We start from the raw sequence: 18524 nt of genomic DNA on the forward strand, positions 1-18524 counted from the left end.
TATGAAGGTACAATAACGTATTTTAAAATAATAGTAAAAATAATAGACTAAAATAGTGCTGCTTAATGCTGATTTTCTGCGTTATTTGTATAAAACGGACCGCGCATGTTTTTAACCTATTGGGATACAAGTGGGAGATTACGCTAGCAGGGACATGACAGTTGATTGAAAAGTCCTCCGTTCATTTTTCAGTGATATGAACTCAGTCAGCCTTCCTTTTTAAATTTACCTTGGGGTTTGTTTATTATTGGTAGATAAATACTTTTTTCATTTTTTATTCCTACACAAACCTAATTAAACAAGTAAACATATTGTGCATAATACATATATACGAACACTAAACAAATTATAAAGAAATAATTTAACAGAAGGGTATGTTTAGCGCATCACAAAAGTGTCAAAGTAGTTCCTTAAAGATCGTGTAATACCACAAACCAAGATATATCTTAATGTTTGCTATTATTTCAATCCATTCAATTTGTTGTATGAATATTGCTGGTATCTTTTAATCTACTATCCTCCTGCCTGGCATGTACTTCACACAAATTTGGCCAATGGAAAACGAATAGCAATTTGTTGACACTGGCACTAAAATGATAAAGAACATTTATATACATGTATTTGTTTTATAATTTGATGAAAACACTGAAAGATAGATTTAAATTGGTCGTTCAGCTTTGGATAAAAAAAGAATAAAATATAAGTAATGACATTGGAACTTAAATAAATATTGTTCTTTGTATTGTACTATGTTTCGAAAATCTATGATGTACACCATATAGTGTTGGTCTTTCTGTGGTACATGTATACTCAATAATCAAAACAAATATTATAATGATTTTGGGCTTGTTCGATATGTACGAGGGTGTGAGTTCTATATTCTTTGTGCTTCCTTTAAGCCATGTTTCTCTTTTTTTTTTATTGTTTTGCTCACTTTTCTTAATTCTTCATATGTTTGCCCATTATTCTCTGTTCTTAATATATAAAAAAAGAATATTCTCAAGTCTTTATATTTTAACAATTAATTATTCTCTGTTTTTGTTTTGGCTCCTTATTCTGCAGTATTGGTCCGTTATTCACTATTCAAACCCTCATATATAGCAGTAAAACAATACGCACAAATACAACTTTCAAATTGAGGACCCATCGGTGGCCTTCGACTGTGGTCTCTTTGGTCGGGTTGTTGTCTCTTTGCCACATTCCCCATTTCCAATCTCAATTTTATTTATTATACACTAGGAAATTATTGGCATTTAATTTTATAGTATTTCTTTGTGGTGTGTTGTGCTTATACACGTATATGTGCGATGTAGTCTTTTGTAGATTTAGCGTGATCGATTCTGGAAAAGAGTACCACTTGAACGGTTGCTAGGACTAAGGAGCCATATAATAATAGCATTAAAATGAGAGTTTTTGGCTCCATATTGTTGACCATCTCTCACAAAAGATTAATAATCAAACCGCTGTGTCTATAAATTTGTTTTTGATGTGAGTGTACTCATTAATTCGTGTGACTAAACGATACAACACAACTTTCTTTTCGATTATTTGTTTTAGCTCAAGTAATATCATATCAAATTGTAATGCAATAAAAAATGAAAAGTCAAAATATTTACAATTTTAAATTTTTGATTGAGAAACAAAAAGAATGTGTTTATAGTACTCGGATGCCGAACTCGCACTATCATTTTCTATGTTTTGTTGTCCTTGAAATTGGGGTCAAAACTCTTGAATTTGGCATTACAATTATAAAGATATCACAGGGAACATGTGTACTAAGTTTCAAGTTTATCGGACTTCAACTTCATCAAACCCTACCTCGTCCAAAACAACTTTAACCTGAATCAGGACAGATGGATGAGCGGAGGGACAAACGGACGAGCGCACAGACCGAAAAACAAAATGCCCTTCAATGGGGCATACACTTTTCTTATTTGTTCGTTGAAAAGTACAACTTACTGTCAGGACAGCACACGTCATAATGTGTATTACAGCTATAACTCATTGGACACGTTGCGTTAATACAGCGAGCAATACTGTAGTAATCTTGGTGATATGGTGGTCCAAATGGACATGCTGAACCTGGTATCAGTTTATTCCCTACATGAATATCTGAAAAGAAATATTGCTTGATATTTTAGATAATTTACCCATCCAGACTTCATTTTATGTATTAGTACATACAGTAAATGTATTTCAAGATACATGTAGTTAGATTGGCATGCATTGCTTATAAACTGGATAGCAGTAAAACAAGAAAGCAAGATTACAATTATTTAATTGACTTTGTTGTTCAGTTGAAATTCTTTCTTGCATATTCATGATGTTAAATAGTGAATATGTTTTGCTTTGCAACACGTCCTCCACCAACCACTCAATCATCAATCTAGCCGATCGAACAACGGTATTGATTTTGCCTATGTTGAAGACTCGTGAAGTGCATTATAGCTTTTTTATATCCTCGTCGTTTGGTTGTGTTTGTATTTTAATTTTTTTCTTCTTTGCCAGACAGCGTTGTCAGCTGGTTTTTGACATACGAGTTTAAATGCGCCTCTGGTATCTATCTTGCTCTCTGGTGGATAGTTGACTCATTGGCAATCAACTCTTTTGTTTATATTAAACCTCAATCATTGATTTTAAGTTTTTATAACTGCAAGTCAATGGTCATGATGGTTTAGTATTTGTATTACAACACTTTGATATTGAAAGCTGTAAATTTCAAATTAGATTTGGTATTATGCTATTGTTTAACAATTGTTATAATCCTGGTATCTTTGATAACTATTAACAGACTGACTGAAAACCATGCGATTATTCAGTCTGCATATGTTCATATAACACAGGTAATTTATAAATGGGTTATTATTCAACCGAAAATTAGTTGTTCAATTCCTTTTAAAGCTACATTTTACTTTAGCTTGTTGAGACCCTGTAGTAAAATGCAGAACAACTTAAATAAATGATATATGTATTCAATTTAAGCACTGGAAGCTCAATCAAAATCAGTCAGAGGGTGTGTGATGTACAACAGGAGGCGCTGATCCTATCGAGGCTACCGATCTTGCGCGTTAAAGAGGTCATATAATTCCTTCAGGTTTATCTTTATTTTACATTGATTTGTATCTGTTTATCGGATTTTTCAGATTTCAACATTGGTCAACTTCTCAAACATCCTATTCAAGCATAGTCTGTTTAATATTTAGAATGGTTTTTTTTCAATACAACATGTCTCCTTTTTCATGACATCACCTACTGAATGTGAGAAAATTATGTTTAGTCATAATTAAAGAGGTGTCAGGAAATAAGGTATTTAAATGACATAAGCATTATGTTTGACTATCACACACTTTTGTGTTGTAACTGCTATTGGATCAACGTTTCAGTCGTTGGACTACGAGTCACCAGGGGTATCACAGGCCCCAAGGTCAATGTGTTTAATAATTCAATAATTCGAAACTTGAAATTGATCTTTTATTTTAAAGTTTTCAGTTGAAATTATGTGCTTAGAATCTGTAAAGTGCCATAATGCTCCAAAATAACAACGGTTCTCATCCTTCATATTGTTGGGCTTTATGTACCTAAATATTTCTTATAATTTCGAACTCAAGTTAAGGGAGAAACACATTTAAAAACATGACGTATTCTTCATTAGAACTTTGACACCGTGTACTTTTCAATACAATTTGCATGAACTAAGTGTGAGCATTACTTACCAGGATTTTTTATTCTTGACACTCTAAATATAAAGGGATCACGGCCACATGAACCTGCCACGTAATGACCCGCTTCCCGTAACACGTCGCTGAATAAAATCTGTTCCTCCTCTTTGTAGAAAAATACCTTAGATACTCCTTCTATATGTGGATACTGTAAAATAATAATAATAGGTTTTATAAGGTACATCGATTATTTTTCAGAAAACTTCCCTGTTTTTACGTTGTTGTATATTTTCATTTTTGCTTTGTCTATAGCGTGTTAATATGCAAATTATTTTTATTATTATATTTGTTGATGTTTAAGCTTAGAACACAATGTTGGCTGCTGTACCCTTATTTTTGACATTTGTACCTATTATTCGGTTTGTTTTGGTTAACAATGTTGTCAATATAGAGAAATTGTATGCGGTTGGCATATAAGTGAGAGGTTTAACTGGTTATAAAATATGAATCCACCATTTTCTGCATCAGAAACTGCCTGTACCAAGTCAGCAATATGACAGTTGTTTTCCATTTAAACAAAACAAATGGTAAAAAACATGACGCTACTTGTGTTTGCGCAGTCGCAATCACGAATTAGTTGATCGATACAATATGTATATGTCTCAACTCTTAAGCTACACGTTTTCGCAGACTTAAATTAAGTTTACAGATATCAGAAAGTTTAATCTATATTTTTATTAATTGTGTCATATTTCAGAGTGTAATATAATGACTGAGTATAGGTTCAAATGGTTGTTGATGCATGCATAGCTGGGGAGGATTATCCTGTCTCACTGTTGATGGCCTTCGCGCAATTCCATCAGCTTTCCTTTTTAACACTGACCGAAGTCTTCCTTGTATGTGTATGAGCTTCTGTACTCTATTGTTACCTTAATTTACACCACCAGATGAAACATACTGTTAAATACCTGATTTTTATCAAAACTAATTACGGCGATTTAGTGGTTTTTTTTTTTTAAATTCCTTGAAAAATTGTTTGGTAAAGAAACCCCCTAATGTAATTACTTTTTGTGATTTGAATTTAAACATATTCATAATTCCAATTGTCTGACCTTTCATATATGAATAAGAATGAACAGTTATATGCATACACTCAAATGCCGGTAGTATAGGGTCCGATCCTCGTCCAGATCAAATTTTTCAAGAATTGAATATTGGTATTTTACGACGTATTAGCTTAAACATAGGTCATTGTCGAAAAAGAACATAAAGTAGTTGGCTCAGACTGAACATGGTGTTCCCAGATAGGGAAGGATGTCATCCTGCTTACTGCTACCGTTTGAAATAGACAACATGCTCAATGTTTCAGTCTATTACGACGCAGGGTTCTTAATAATGTTACATTAATTCTAATATAATATTTGCAACTGGTAGTTAAAGGGGCACTACGAGATATATAACAAATCAAAAGTACGATTTATTTTGTTCAATTATTAATACAAGTGAAATTATAGTGAAATAATAATTTGCTTTCATCAGCTAAAATGGTTCAAGTTTGTCAAATTAATCTAATAAAAATTGAGAATGAGTTATTCACTTGCAAGTTTATATGTCGACCTTATAAACATGTTAAACCCGTATTCATGTGAACTCAAATTCAACCCCGTAGAAAGAGATAGAAAACCGCATGCATTGTCCATGATGTTCGTGTACGGTTATTTAAAGGAAAAGAATGTCAACACTAAAAGTGAAAGAAAGGTAAATAATTTGATTAACTGATTCGATCAACAACAAGTCATTCTTATAAAGGTAAAAAAAAACGACGGTAAACATTAATTTTGAATCTATATTACAAAATTTAACAGACTTTTAAAAACCCAATTGCACATGTTTCATAATCTATTTATATCTATGTGTATGTTTACATCACTTATACGGTCATAGAAAGTCAACTCGATAGTTAATTAGTCTTGGCTAAAATTCTAATGAAACGAGGCTACATCTTTTAGAGACCATGTCCTGTAAATTGTTTATTTTATACTTTTGATACTAGTAGTTTGGAAAAATGTTTTGCATAGTTATAAATAAAATATGAGAATTTAAGTCAAATCGGTGAACATGAATTTGGCAACTAGTGCCCCTTGAAACACAATATCACCATAATTGTTATCATTATCATGCGCATCATTCAAACATACAATAAGCACTGCTTTATGGGTAAATTGTATCAACAGTACTCTTACATTTGATATATTTTATATGCATTTTTCTCAACGACTGAGAAACCGAGAATATAAAATAATTCTGTTCTATTTATTTTAATTTATTGTGTTTTTTTCATAAACTTACGACAACTTGCTGTGTTTTATTGACTACAACTTTATAAGAATCCACCAAATCTTGATCAAGCATACCAGCATAACAGATATCCCGAATACGTTTTGATCGCATCCCAAATGTCCTCTGAAATATAAAATGCTTTAGATGTCTAGTGTCTTTACCATTTTTTTGGTTAAAAACTTGGATGCAATCGGTTATGTATAGATATAGGATTATGGATATGACAATTGCAGTTTTATCTTTGAAGTAATCAGATAATGTTTTCTTCGCTGGTTTTTGGTGAAAAATTTCAAGATCAGATGAAGCCTAACGGACATATACCGCCAACGCTCTCACAAGATCTGCATCTCTACTTCTCACATTTTGTGACGTAATTCCCTGGCAAGACAAAAATCTTATTTCCTTGAAAAGATACAATAATTTGGGAGCTAATGTAACCTATTACAATATAACTATTATTTTTAGTTATTCGTTGTTATTCTGTGGTTAACATGTCGAAATGTACTATTATATTATTTATTTACGCATGTCTCTCTCTTGGATGTTCTTGCATTTATATGTACTGTATTCCCGCCATGTAAGGTTGTCATTTTAGCGGTATATTTAATATTGCCATAAATCGCGGAGGTTTGGCTAGCCACAAACCCAGGTTCAACCCACCATTTTTGTTCTTAAAACGTCTTGCACCAATTCGGGAATATGGCAGTTGTTATGTAATAGTTCGTTTCTATGTATGTTTTATTGACGTTTTTGTTGTACTGCAGTGTTCTGATGTTTCGTGGTTTTTTTCTTATAGTTGATGTATTTCCCTCGGTTTCAGTTTGTAACACGGATTTGTTTTCTCTCAATCGATTTATGACTTTTGAACATCGGTATACTATTGTAGCCTTTTTTTTTTTATTCATTACAACAATTCACTTCAAAAATCGAAAATGGTATAATCAAGACATAATATTGGGAATACATTTAAATAAATGAATTCCATCTTTACTAAACATCTATTTAAAACTGTCTGAATATATCACAAATAAACTATAGTTATTTAAGATTTGACATGTTGGTAGTTATTTTTACAGAGATAGCTACATTCTTGTTAGACTTGATAAATATAAAATAATATAAGTAAGTAAATATTACCCTGTTTCTATCAAACAAGATGTAAGAAGTCATTATATGGAGAAAATCTGTAGTATATGATACTATACGTTGAACACGAGAAGCCACGAGGGTATACATTTCTTCTGTGATAGAACCATCGGGATGTGTTACTCCATACTTCAACTGAAATTTAAAAGTGTATTACCAATAACAATAATAAGGATGTGACGTTTCTGTAATTGCGTTAGTTTAAACATGTTTAGTTATAGTGGATTGGGAAACAAGTTATTGTAACTTCTATTAATCCCTTTCCTCTTTGCGGGTGCGAGTGCTGCCTTGTAGTGGCAATATACCGCTCTTTTTCAAAATTTACAAGGGTGTCCTTTGCGTGAAAGAGATATGGATATCTATTTACACGGGTCAGCTATAAATGGCATTTATCCGATTTGATTTGGTGTTTTTGGCTAAAGGAAAAGAAGCTTAACACATATGCTAAATTCAAATACATCAATGGCATTTTATGAATATCTTGAATATTCATATATGACAAATAGCTGCAACGTTCGCCAACTTATTTTCCAAATTTCATTGACAGGACACCACAAGATTCAAATGTTATATTGGGGTATATAAATATTGACGTCTTCATTCTTGCAATAGTGTTTGTTTTTGGACCTGGGACGTTCAATCTGAATCTTTGTGTAAGGAGACTACTGTGGATTGATTATCATTCGTTGAATACCAATTTTCGTGAGTTTCGTGGTTACAGGTGAATTACGAATTTAAATGTTTAACGAAATACAATTTTCTATAAAGTTGTATCCTGGCTTTGGCATAACCTCGAAATCATATATCCACGAAAATTGGTACCAACGAAAGTAAATGAATCCACAGTTTAGGCATTTGTTATATAATTGGAATGTTGTGCTAGGTTTTAAACCAGGTTAACACACCAGTTTCCTTGTGAAATGCCTGCATCATGTCAGGAACATGACAGTAGTGTTCATATCGTTCCTTAGGTTGGGTTAATATAGTGGAACATTTGGCTTTGGAGGTTTTATGGACTTCTTCCTTTTGTTTAATTTATCTTGGAATTTGGTATTTTTTTGTGAATATTTTTTTAATCAACATCTTAATTTCTTTTTAAAAAATAAACTCCACTAATTCATTTTTAAAAACTCCACTATAAAGATATGAATGCAGAGTTGGGGTAATTGTAATTGTAATCGTTAATCAGCTGTAATTGATTACAATTTTTCAAGTAATCATTGTAATCATTAATCAGCCAAAAATCTGATTACATTTGATTTAATTTAATCAATTACTTTTCTAAATACCCTGTAATCCTGATTACTTCATGATTAAATTCTGATTACAATGAAAAAAATCTTAAACTGTGTTTATGGTCAATAAAGGAAACTTTTTGTCATTCTTATTCAATTTATATTGAACATGTTAAGATAGTTTGGTTAACTTTTTTTTTTCATATAAAACATGACAATTGATTTGTATACTTCAGTAAAAAATAAACTGTTACAGTATTGAAAAGTCATCAATAGCCTAAGAAGAAACATATAATACAATTATATGTTTCTGTCCTTAGTAAAAGATATTGTACATAATACTCACAATTTAAAGATGTACATATATGTATATGTAAGAACATGATAATAACTGTTATATTCAAGTAATACTTTTCTTCAACCCTTAATTAAATCTTTTGTTAATGTTGTGATTTTTGTCATCTTTGAATTGACAGGTAGGAAACCAATTAAGGTTTGTTTTTATTGCAATTACCAACTGAATATAGCTGTAGGACAATATATAATAGTAAAAGATAAATCAGACATGTGATAATGTATTCAATTAGCACAAAATTAATTAAAAGTTGGGACAAATATCTTGTTCAAAATAAGCAAATTTTTGTATGTATTTTAAAATGCAATGATTTTTAGCACTTGTATTTTGTTTACAATTTGATTAAACTGGTACAATTTCATCCATATTTTAACTCCCATAAACTGCACCTTGAAACAAATATAAATTAAAGTCTAGAATATGTCAGAAGACAAACAGTAAATGCTTTTTATAAAGCTATATTCAATTGAAGTCAATATAATTCAGAGATTAATGATGATAAAGTACAATGGGTTGTAACCAGTGACACAATGTTCATGTATGTATGAAGTAAACTTTTGAGGTTTATTAAATAGATTTGAATAAGTTTGAAGTTATCATTTTATAATATAGCAAACACAATACTTTCTAAAAAATGCTATAGTTATATATTAAACATTAATTCATTCACATCATGCAAAATGTATTTTTTTTTATTCATTGTAATCAGATGTAATCATGATTACTTTGCCAATGAAATCATTAATTTAATCAGACACTTTCAGAAATGATGTAATCATTAATTTAATTTAATCGTACAAATGACAAAGTAATTGTAATTTAATCAATTACATTGAAAGTAATCGGACCCATCTCTGTATGAATGACAACAAAAATAAGCACACACTTTCAAATTGAGTTGAAAACACGCAATTTTTTTTTTTTTTAGAATTATCATCACTTCTGATATCAACATAGCCTCTAATAGTGAAGGTATAAAAACTCCTGATAAATGTCTCAGGAAAATTGTCTCTTTAAACTCTGTTTTCCGTATTTATCATGTTTGTTAAGTAATTGCATGATTATAATGTTACAATCTAATTATTACTGGAGTAAATCTACATACTTTTACACAATCGTTGAATCCTAATATATACGCTAAAATCTAATACTACTCACCTCTGATGGGGTTACGATCACATCTGGTTTGACGTGCTTCAATGGACTTGGAGGAAGTCCAAATAATGATTGTGTGTCCTGTGGTGTTTGCGTAGGTAACGGCGCACCTATTTCATGTGATTGATGAGGAGGTAATGGTTGTGCTATGTAATGTGGTGAATGAGGTTGTAACGGTGGTCCTGTTTCATATGGATTATGAGAAAATTGCGAGGCTGTGTCATGAGGTGGATGCACAGGTGATGGTGGTCCCAAGTTATGATGATGTTGCGTAGGTTGTGACCTGACATGCTGATGTGGGTGAGCAGGTATAGGTGGTCCCATGTCGTGTTGCTGATGCGTCGGTTGTGATCCTACGACATGTGGAAGATGAGTTTGAAATGGTGGTCTCATTGTATGTTGTTGATGGGTTGGATGTGACCCTACGCCATGGGGTGGATAAGTAGGCAGTGGCGGTCCTATGACATGTTGTTGACGGGTCGGTTGCAATCCATCGTCATTTGGTGGATGAGCAGATATTGGTGGTCCCATACCATGTTGATGATGCGTCGGTTGTGATCTTAAATCATGCGGCGGATAAGTAGGCGATTGTGAACCCATGCCATGTTGCTGATGCGTATGTTGTGGTCCTACGTCATGTGGTGGATAGGTAGGCAATTTTGGCCTCATGTCATGCTGATGATGTGTCGGTTGTGGTACTACGTCATGTGGCGGTTGAGTAGGTAATGGTGGTCTCGTTTCATGTTGCTGATGAGCCGGTTGTGGTCTTACGTCATGTGGCAGATGAATAGGCGATTGTGGTCTCATGTCATGTTGATGATGAGTCGGTTGTGATCCTACGTCATGTAGCGGATGGGTAGGTAATGGTGGTCTAATGTCATGTTGCTGATGAGCCGGTTGTGGTCTTATGGCATGTGGTGGATGAGCAGGCAGTGGTGCTCTCGTGTCATGTTGATGATGAGTCGGTTGTGATCCTAAGTCATTTGGTGGATAAGCAGATAATGGTGGTCCAATGTCATCTTGTTGGTGAGGAGGTTGCGTTGATTCAATTTTGTTTGTACGGTAATGAAATACAGGTGATTTTGTGTCTTGTCTGCCAGGAGGCAACTGTGATCCTGTATCTTGCGGTGACTGCGCAGGCGGCGGTTGTCTTATATCCTGTGCTGGATGGACAGGTGAAGAAGTCGCAGTATTGGTGTGTTTTTGAGAAGGTTCATGGTTATATGGTAAATGAGGCTGGTGGTTGTGCTGTTCTCTATAAGGTTCCGTTTGTGCTTTTTGTTTTAAAGAAGGGTCATATCTCGGATCGTGACCAGGATGATGGGCATCATTTGGATGATAGGTTGCAGTAGTTGTTTGGTGTTCATTCGGATCCACTGGCCATACTGGTGGATGATTCATAGCATCATTAGTAAGATGTTTATGTACTCTTATGCTTGGATCACTTGTCTGCGTTTCTGGTGGTCCTAGCTGTGATTGAATGTAATAATCTCTTTCTGCAGGAATATCGGGATGAGTTGTTGTTGTTTTTGCTAATTGGTGTTCCGGGGACTGTAAAGCATTTTGTTCTAAATAAGGAGTTTGTGTCGTAGTACTTCTGTATTCATGGGGATTATTATGTTGATGATTTCCATGAAGCGGTTCATTCTGATGTACACCATTATTGTCATGATATGTTGGTGTATCTGGTAATCTCTGATGATGATTTTGGTCAACACTGATGTGTGATCTTTGTGGTTGCATATGATGACTTTGGGGAGGGTTTTGTCTTTGTTGTGGTGGGGGTTGTCTTTGTTGCGGCGGTGGTTGTCTATGTTGCTGTGATTGGACTCTTTGGACCGCTGTAGGTCGTTGATGATTATTAGGTTGCCAGCTAAATTGGGGATGTTGATTATTTTGATTATTTCTATTTCGTTGTCCTTGTTGCGGCCATGAAGGACGCCGATGAACAGGTGTTTGTTGTGTAGTTGGTTGCCATGCAGGTTGATTAGTATGTTGGTACCAATTTTGATGGTTTGATGTATCCCATGTGGGATTTTGGCGTGGTCTAGGCTGTTGCCACTGTGATTGCTGTTGATGTCGTTGTCCCCATTGGGGAAGTTGTTGATTATTCATACGGTTGGGTTGTGTATGTGTCATGTGTTGTTGCTGTATCTGTGCTGGTCTATTTAATATCACTGTTGGCTGGTGCATATGACCTGGTGTTTGTCCCCATCCATTCTGAAATTGGTTTGTAGGAGAGAACCATCCTGGGTTTTGCCATTGATTAGAGGTTAGTGGGGCTTGGACAACTACAACTTTTGCTGGTGGTGGGTTATCTGGTGGTTCTGTTGTTGGAACTATAGCTGTTGTGGTAACAGGAGCAACATGATGAAATGATCCTGTATGTGGGTTCCATTGTTGGTGTTGATTATTCCAATATGGCGAGGGGTTATTCCACTGTTGTTGTTGTAGTCCTGTTTGTGGAGGATGAGTAGGCCACGATTGTTGATATGGTCTATGCCACTGTGATGTTGCTCTTGAAATTACAATTATCTGGAATAAATTGTGGATGTTATCTTCAGGGAAAAAATTAAATACAGGGTATCATATAAGAATAAAGTCAACAAAAGAATAAAAGTAGTAAGGAAACAATACATGTATGTACAATCGCCAAAGTAAGCAACGTTCTGTGAGAGAATAGACGCTTCCTTTTTAACCATTAGACAAAATAACAAAACGATTTTTAAAAGCTCAAACATAGCAACTTTAATCTCAATATGAAACCGTTTGGTTTTTTTTTATTTTGATTATTTTTGTTCATCTCCTTCCTCTCGAGTAACAATATTTCATAACAATCGATTATCATTAGTTTTATTAATATTTTTTTTAATTGTAAACACTTATAAATATAATCACCTTGAATAAATCTTTACCCGTTGGAAACTCAGATTAGGGCAAAATTACTTGATTGGGAAGGTGCAAAAAGAAAAATTTCCCATTTTTACCCGGAAAACTGCGCGTATGGAAAATAACTGCTTGAGAATGTACCCATAGAACATAAGAACTTTTACTGAAATTACTAGTCGTCATCGGGGAGAAATGGTCGCGGTTACAAGATTTGTGAAAAGTTTTGGTATAAACATAGAAATATTCTGCATCAAAAAGACTAAAATCACATTACATTCCACAACAGAGGTATTATCTCATATAACGTTCAGTATAATAATACATGAATGGCCTCAATCTAATGGTATTTCCCCTATGTTGTACATAAATAACATTTTCTAGTTTTGGATATTTACTTTTGATGAAGGCTATCATTGTATATCATTATCATATAATTTTAGTTGTTGACGGAAACATTTGTAATTAGATGAGTATATACAATATAATTATGATAAAATATTATCCATAAACAGATCAGATCGTTACTTAGAGGGGGCTATTCCTCATGCATGGGGTATTGGTGGGGTTTATGGAAAAGAGAATAAAAGGAATAAAATGCAGAATAAAATGCAAAACAATTATAAAAACTCGAGAATAATGGGATGATAAAATATAGAGAAAAGTGAATAACGGGGTGGGGTGAGGGTAATAGAAAAAATGACCAAGAAAAGTTAAAAATACAGTAACGAGACCATCGTGTATCATGAAAGTGAAATATGTTGGCATCTTCGCAGTTACTGGGTGGTCAGTAAAAACATTAGGCCAGATCTTAGGCATTTTTTTGTCAGAATATATGAAAAACATTTTGATTTCTACGAAAATTACACATACAGTAAGTATGTAAGATCGTGATCTAAAAAAACATGTATTTAACGCCAAGTCAATTAACAGAAAAAAATAGAATATAACAATTAGCTGTATAATTGTGATTGAAAGTTCATTTGACAAAAGCTGGGCATGTGTAAAATTCACAAGGTGTTAGTGTTATCAGGAAAGAAGACAGGCAGTTCAGTCTCGGCATAAACTTTGTACATTGATACGAACAGTATAAATCTATACACTTTCAGCTAAAGTAAAAAAGAATTTTGAATAGAAAATCATTGCTAATGTAAAGTTTTTAGCATTAATCTAAAAAAAGATACGCTGCAGATAAAAAAATATATGTGATTCCGATTAAGTCGTCCATAAATTATAAGGGTGTTTTCCAAACAATAGTCGTCAACAGGTAAAATGAAATTGTTCGAAAAAAGCTGAAAATAAATGGAATAAGATCTAATAGCAGGCCTTAATATCAACAATGTTAGAAGATTCCAAATTCGAAAACCAAAAACTATAAATCCAAGAAAATATTTAAGAGTTTTGAATAGTGCCTTTTTGTAATCTTATTTGGGGCTCTGACCCTATCATATTTTGTATGAAGGTTCAAGCAAGTGCTGTCGTGAATTTTGCATTTCATTGGGAAATAGATATATTATTTTTGAATGTCTAGCAATTGGTGTCTGTTACATACATGTAATGTTATCCCTGAAAAAAGGACAAATACAGAACAGGAGTTAAATATTGAACAATACCCAACCAAAAAACATGATGAACCCAAGAGATCTGGGAAGGGTAACTAAATAGTGTCACGCGTGCAGTTCGTGACAAACAAGAAATCGTTTTTATATCTACATGTAAAAGGTAAAATGTGTGTCAAATGTTTAAACATATGCATGTTTACCATAGAAGTCATGTTTTGACAAAGATTTGCATGTATTTCTCATTAGACAAAACTTCCTGTAATTAAAGAAACGATGAACATACTTTTATTACTATAAGATAAAACATAGACGCGACCGTAACAATGATGTATAAGTCTTTTTTACCTAGAGATCAGGGCTATATATAAAAATAAGAAGATGTGGTATGATTTCCAATGGAAAAACTCTCTATAAGAGACTATATGACATAGAAGTTACTTAGTACAAAGTCATGGAAGTTCAGGTTTTAGCGTATCAGGTGAGGTACGAATAAGTTATCAACAGATTGTTTACGCCGAAGCATTCTGCTGTTAAAACTTTTCAACTAAAACTCGAAATTTCTAACTTGATATAAAAAAAAAGATGACTGTGGTATTATTGCCAATGAGAAAACTCTCCACAAGAGACAAAAAATCACAGAAATTAACAAGTATAGGTCGCCGTGCGGCCTTCAACAATGAACAATGCCCATGTCACATGGTCAGCTATAAAGGACCCGAAGTGTCAAATGCAAAACAATTCAAACGAGAAAATTAACGGCTTAATTTATATACAAAAAAGGAACGAAAAACAAATATGAAACACATCAACAAACGATAACCCCCGAATTACAGGCTCCTGACTTGGACAGGCACATACATACAGAATGTTGCGGGATTGAAAATGTAGGCGGGATCCCAACCCTCCTCCTAACATGGACAGAGATGTAACAGTACAACATAAGAGCGAATTAGTATAAAAATCATTCGAAAAAGGCTCAACTCATCAGATTGATATAAATAGATGTCATTTTCATTTCAAGGTTGACATTTCTTAGTCCAAATTGACCTTTTTAGGTTTCCGAGGAGACCCATATATGATGAGCGTATGTGAGAGTCTCATTCTAGTTGGGTATTACAGAATAAAGAAAGATAAATGAATAGATAGAAATTAGCAAAACGCGTAAATAACAGGGCATTATGAAATGCAAAGTATATACAAGAGAAACTGTGGAAAATAAAAGCATTATGTGATTCAATACTGATTACAGAAATGAAACGATGTTTAGAATAGGGACATCATATAATTTCATGAAAGTTTTACTGAATAAGCGTTATTTTTAAAGATAATGAAAATGCTCTAAGAATTTACTTATTTGAAAATGACAAAATTGCAATATAGAGATACCAGAATTGCTAAACAAACATAAAGAATACATATATCATAATCCTGTTCATATATAAAAATAACCTGGTTTGTATTTAGCGAGGCATATGAATTGTGTTTCATGAATAACATATCTTTGTATATTTGAATCTATTACTTTTATTCAGTAAACAAAATTCTAATTAAGAAATTCTAATATAAATAAAAGCTAAATATCCTAAAATAGTGTATGACTAGTCAAACACGTACAGTGTTAACCTTTGTAAGGTTGTAAGAACTTTATTGATATTAAAAATAGAAAACAAATACACTAATGTCATCTTTATGCCCGTTTTTAATAAATCATGCCAATATTTAACCACCAACTTGGCGGTATTAGAACATGTAGAATTAACGAAGTGAGCAACACGTACGTTGCTTTTAAAAGAAAGTGCACTAAAACTTTTAGAGCTAAAAGTTTTTAAAACTAAATATTGAGAGAAAACACCAAAGTGATCGTGAAAAATATCTGTCAAAACCTCCAAAGTCAAGTTTACTAGATGATTGAACCCTTTGGATACAATACATATACACTCATTAATAACCCATCTTAAATCTATCAACACGCAAACATTCATAAAGTAATGTATAATTTTAGGCTCAAAGGATATGGTTACAAACCTGCCAACTTTACAAAATGTCCATGGGGGTTTTGTGTGAAAGATGGTTCTTCTAGTCTCAAATTAACTTTCAAGAATGGATTTCAAATATATTTGGATGTAGTTTTTTTTGGGCTTCTTCATTCTTTGAAATGCCAAATGCAATTGTAAAATTAACTGTTTCAAATAGTAGACAAAATTGCTCTTACAAAATCTCAAATGTGGAGCTTTCATTGGGGAAATTAAACGCAAATAGAGACAGTTGGCAGGTATGGGTTGGTTTAGGGTAAACTGGACTCCTGTTGTGTTCACTTATCGCTACACTGACGTTCCTTTGGTGCAAGGCTATAGATGGAATGGCGGACCAGTTTAGGTTTAGGGTTGAAGGAAATCGTTGGCAAATAATCGTAGATTGTTGCAGTTACTAAAGATAAAAAGAACCGATGTATTGTTATAACAATAACATTAGAAACTGAGAATATGTGTTATTTGTGTTTACATGTAAGATTTTTAAATACAAGTACAAGTGTGTTTTATTTTTTCGACGAACAATAACCTTTTATAAACGCCAATTAAATTACTCGTGTCTAAATAAAACCGCAATTGATGACGTGAAAGAGAAAAAACGCCACGACTAGTATAAAATGCATACTCACATGTATAGCTATGTTATCAAAAATAGGTCCACATAAAGACTATTTTACTATATGCGTAAAAGAAAAAACTTCATCTTAAAAAAATCAACGTCTTTACAGTTTGAAGTACTTACCAAAATATAAATAAAACTAGTTCTCATCTTGTATCATAATGTGAAAAGAAATATAATTAAGGTAATTAATTATGAAAACGTTATGTACATATTTAGACGTGAATGATAATGAAGTTTTGTCATTAAAATTTAGTTTTTGTTGATGGTTTCACTCATGCATATAATTATATAATTAATTAAAATTAAATGAATAAACAATTTGTGGTTGTTCTGAATACAGGCACGACAGCTATTTTATGCAGTTATAAACGTCAAAGGTGAATCAAAATGGCCAGTTGGCAGTTCATTTGCCATTTGAAATTTAAAAAAAAATAGAAATAGATGCCCCCTAAGAAGACAAAGCGTACATGGTGATTTTATCTTTTTTTCCTTTTCCCACCTTCTTACATTCTGCTGTTATTTTTTTATTTGGTCGGGTTGTTGTCTCTTTGACACATTCCCCATTTCCATTCTCAATTTTATCATTGTAACTGACAAAATGCAACACTTATATATATACAAAATAGTAAAAGGTACTTTATTATAGAATATATATTTTTTTGACATTTGTTTATTTGACCCAGTCTGTTTTGTTTATTCCACGGTGAGTACACATGTAGTCAGACAAGAACAAAGCAGCATCCAATCAACCAATCAACCTGTTCATTTAAAGTTATTCCCATGTAATCTGGTAATACATAGACATGTAAACCATAAAAACAATATGGAGATAATAGATTAAGTGTGCCTTTCTAACGACAGACAAATAGAAACGAACTGGGTCGATGCGACTGTTTTTCTTATTTGAAAGATACATACTTGAAGTTCGTCAAACAATATAAACTAAGGAAAGTCTCAAAGATGAAAAAAGGAATGAGGAATGTGTAAAAAATAAACGAAAATATTTTTTTTCAATTAATAATAAAACAAAAAGTTTGTCAAGTTATTTCTTAGACGTGCTGCTATAAGACGCCATAAAGAATTGTCTTGAGATCTCACAAAACATGTTTAACCCCGCCGCATGTTTGTGCCTGTCCCAAATCAGGAGCATTTAGCTATTGAACGGTTAGTGGTGTACGTGTTTTAATTTAATAAAACTAGAAAGGAAACGGTGAATGTGTCAAAGCGATAACCACCCGACAATAGAGCAGACAACAGCCGAAGGCCACCAATGGGTCTTCAATGTAGCGAGAATTCCCGCACCCGTAGGTGTTCTTCAGCTGGCCCCTAAAATATGCATACTAGTACGGTGATAAGGACGTCATACTAAACTCCGAATTATACACAAGAAACTAAAATTAAAAATCATACAAGACTAACAAAGGCCAGAGGCTCCTGAATTGGGACAGGCACAAAAATGCGGCGGGGTAAAACATGTTTATGAGATCTCAACCCTCCCCATATACCTCTAGCCAAAGTAGAAAAGTAAACGCAT

General features: G+C 33.2%; 1 protein-coding gene across 1 annotated transcript; it reads right to left on the minus strand.

The window, feature by feature from the left end:
* Positions 1-31: 31 nt before the first annotated feature.
* LOC134707583 (uncharacterized) lies at positions 32-17208 on the minus strand. The gene is made up of 7 exons (XM_063567489.1): positions 17111-17208; positions 9894-12425; positions 7137-7280; positions 6009-6122; positions 3714-3867; positions 1960-2112; positions 32-588 (listed from the first exon to the last, which is right to left on the minus strand). The coding sequence occupies exons 1-7, from the start codon at positions 17135-17137 to the stop codon at positions 506-508; spliced, it is 3207 nt and encodes a 1068-aa protein (XP_063423559.1). The 5' UTR covers positions 17138-17208; the 3' UTR covers positions 32-505.
* Positions 17209-18524: the final 1316 nt, after the last annotated feature.

This window comes from Mytilus trossulus, chromosome 2, assembly GCF_036588685.1.
Source record: "Mytilus trossulus isolate FHL-02 chromosome 2, PNRI_Mtr1.1.1.hap1, whole genome shotgun sequence".
Lineage (NCBI taxonomy): Eukaryota > Metazoa > Mollusca > Bivalvia > Mytilida > Mytilidae > Mytilus > Mytilus trossulus.

Coding starts and splice junctions, on each gene's coding strand:
- LOC134707583 (XM_063567489.1), bottom strand. CDS start 17,137: ATGAGAACTAGTTTTATTTATATTTTG. Junction 12,426..17,110: donor CTAGTTTTATTTATATTTTG/GTAAGTACTTCA, acceptor AATTTATTCCAG/ATAATTGTAATTTCAAGAGC. Junction 3,868..6,008: donor ATAAAACACAGCAAGTTGTC/GTAAGTTTATGA, acceptor ATTATTTTACAG/TATCCACATATAGAAGGAGT.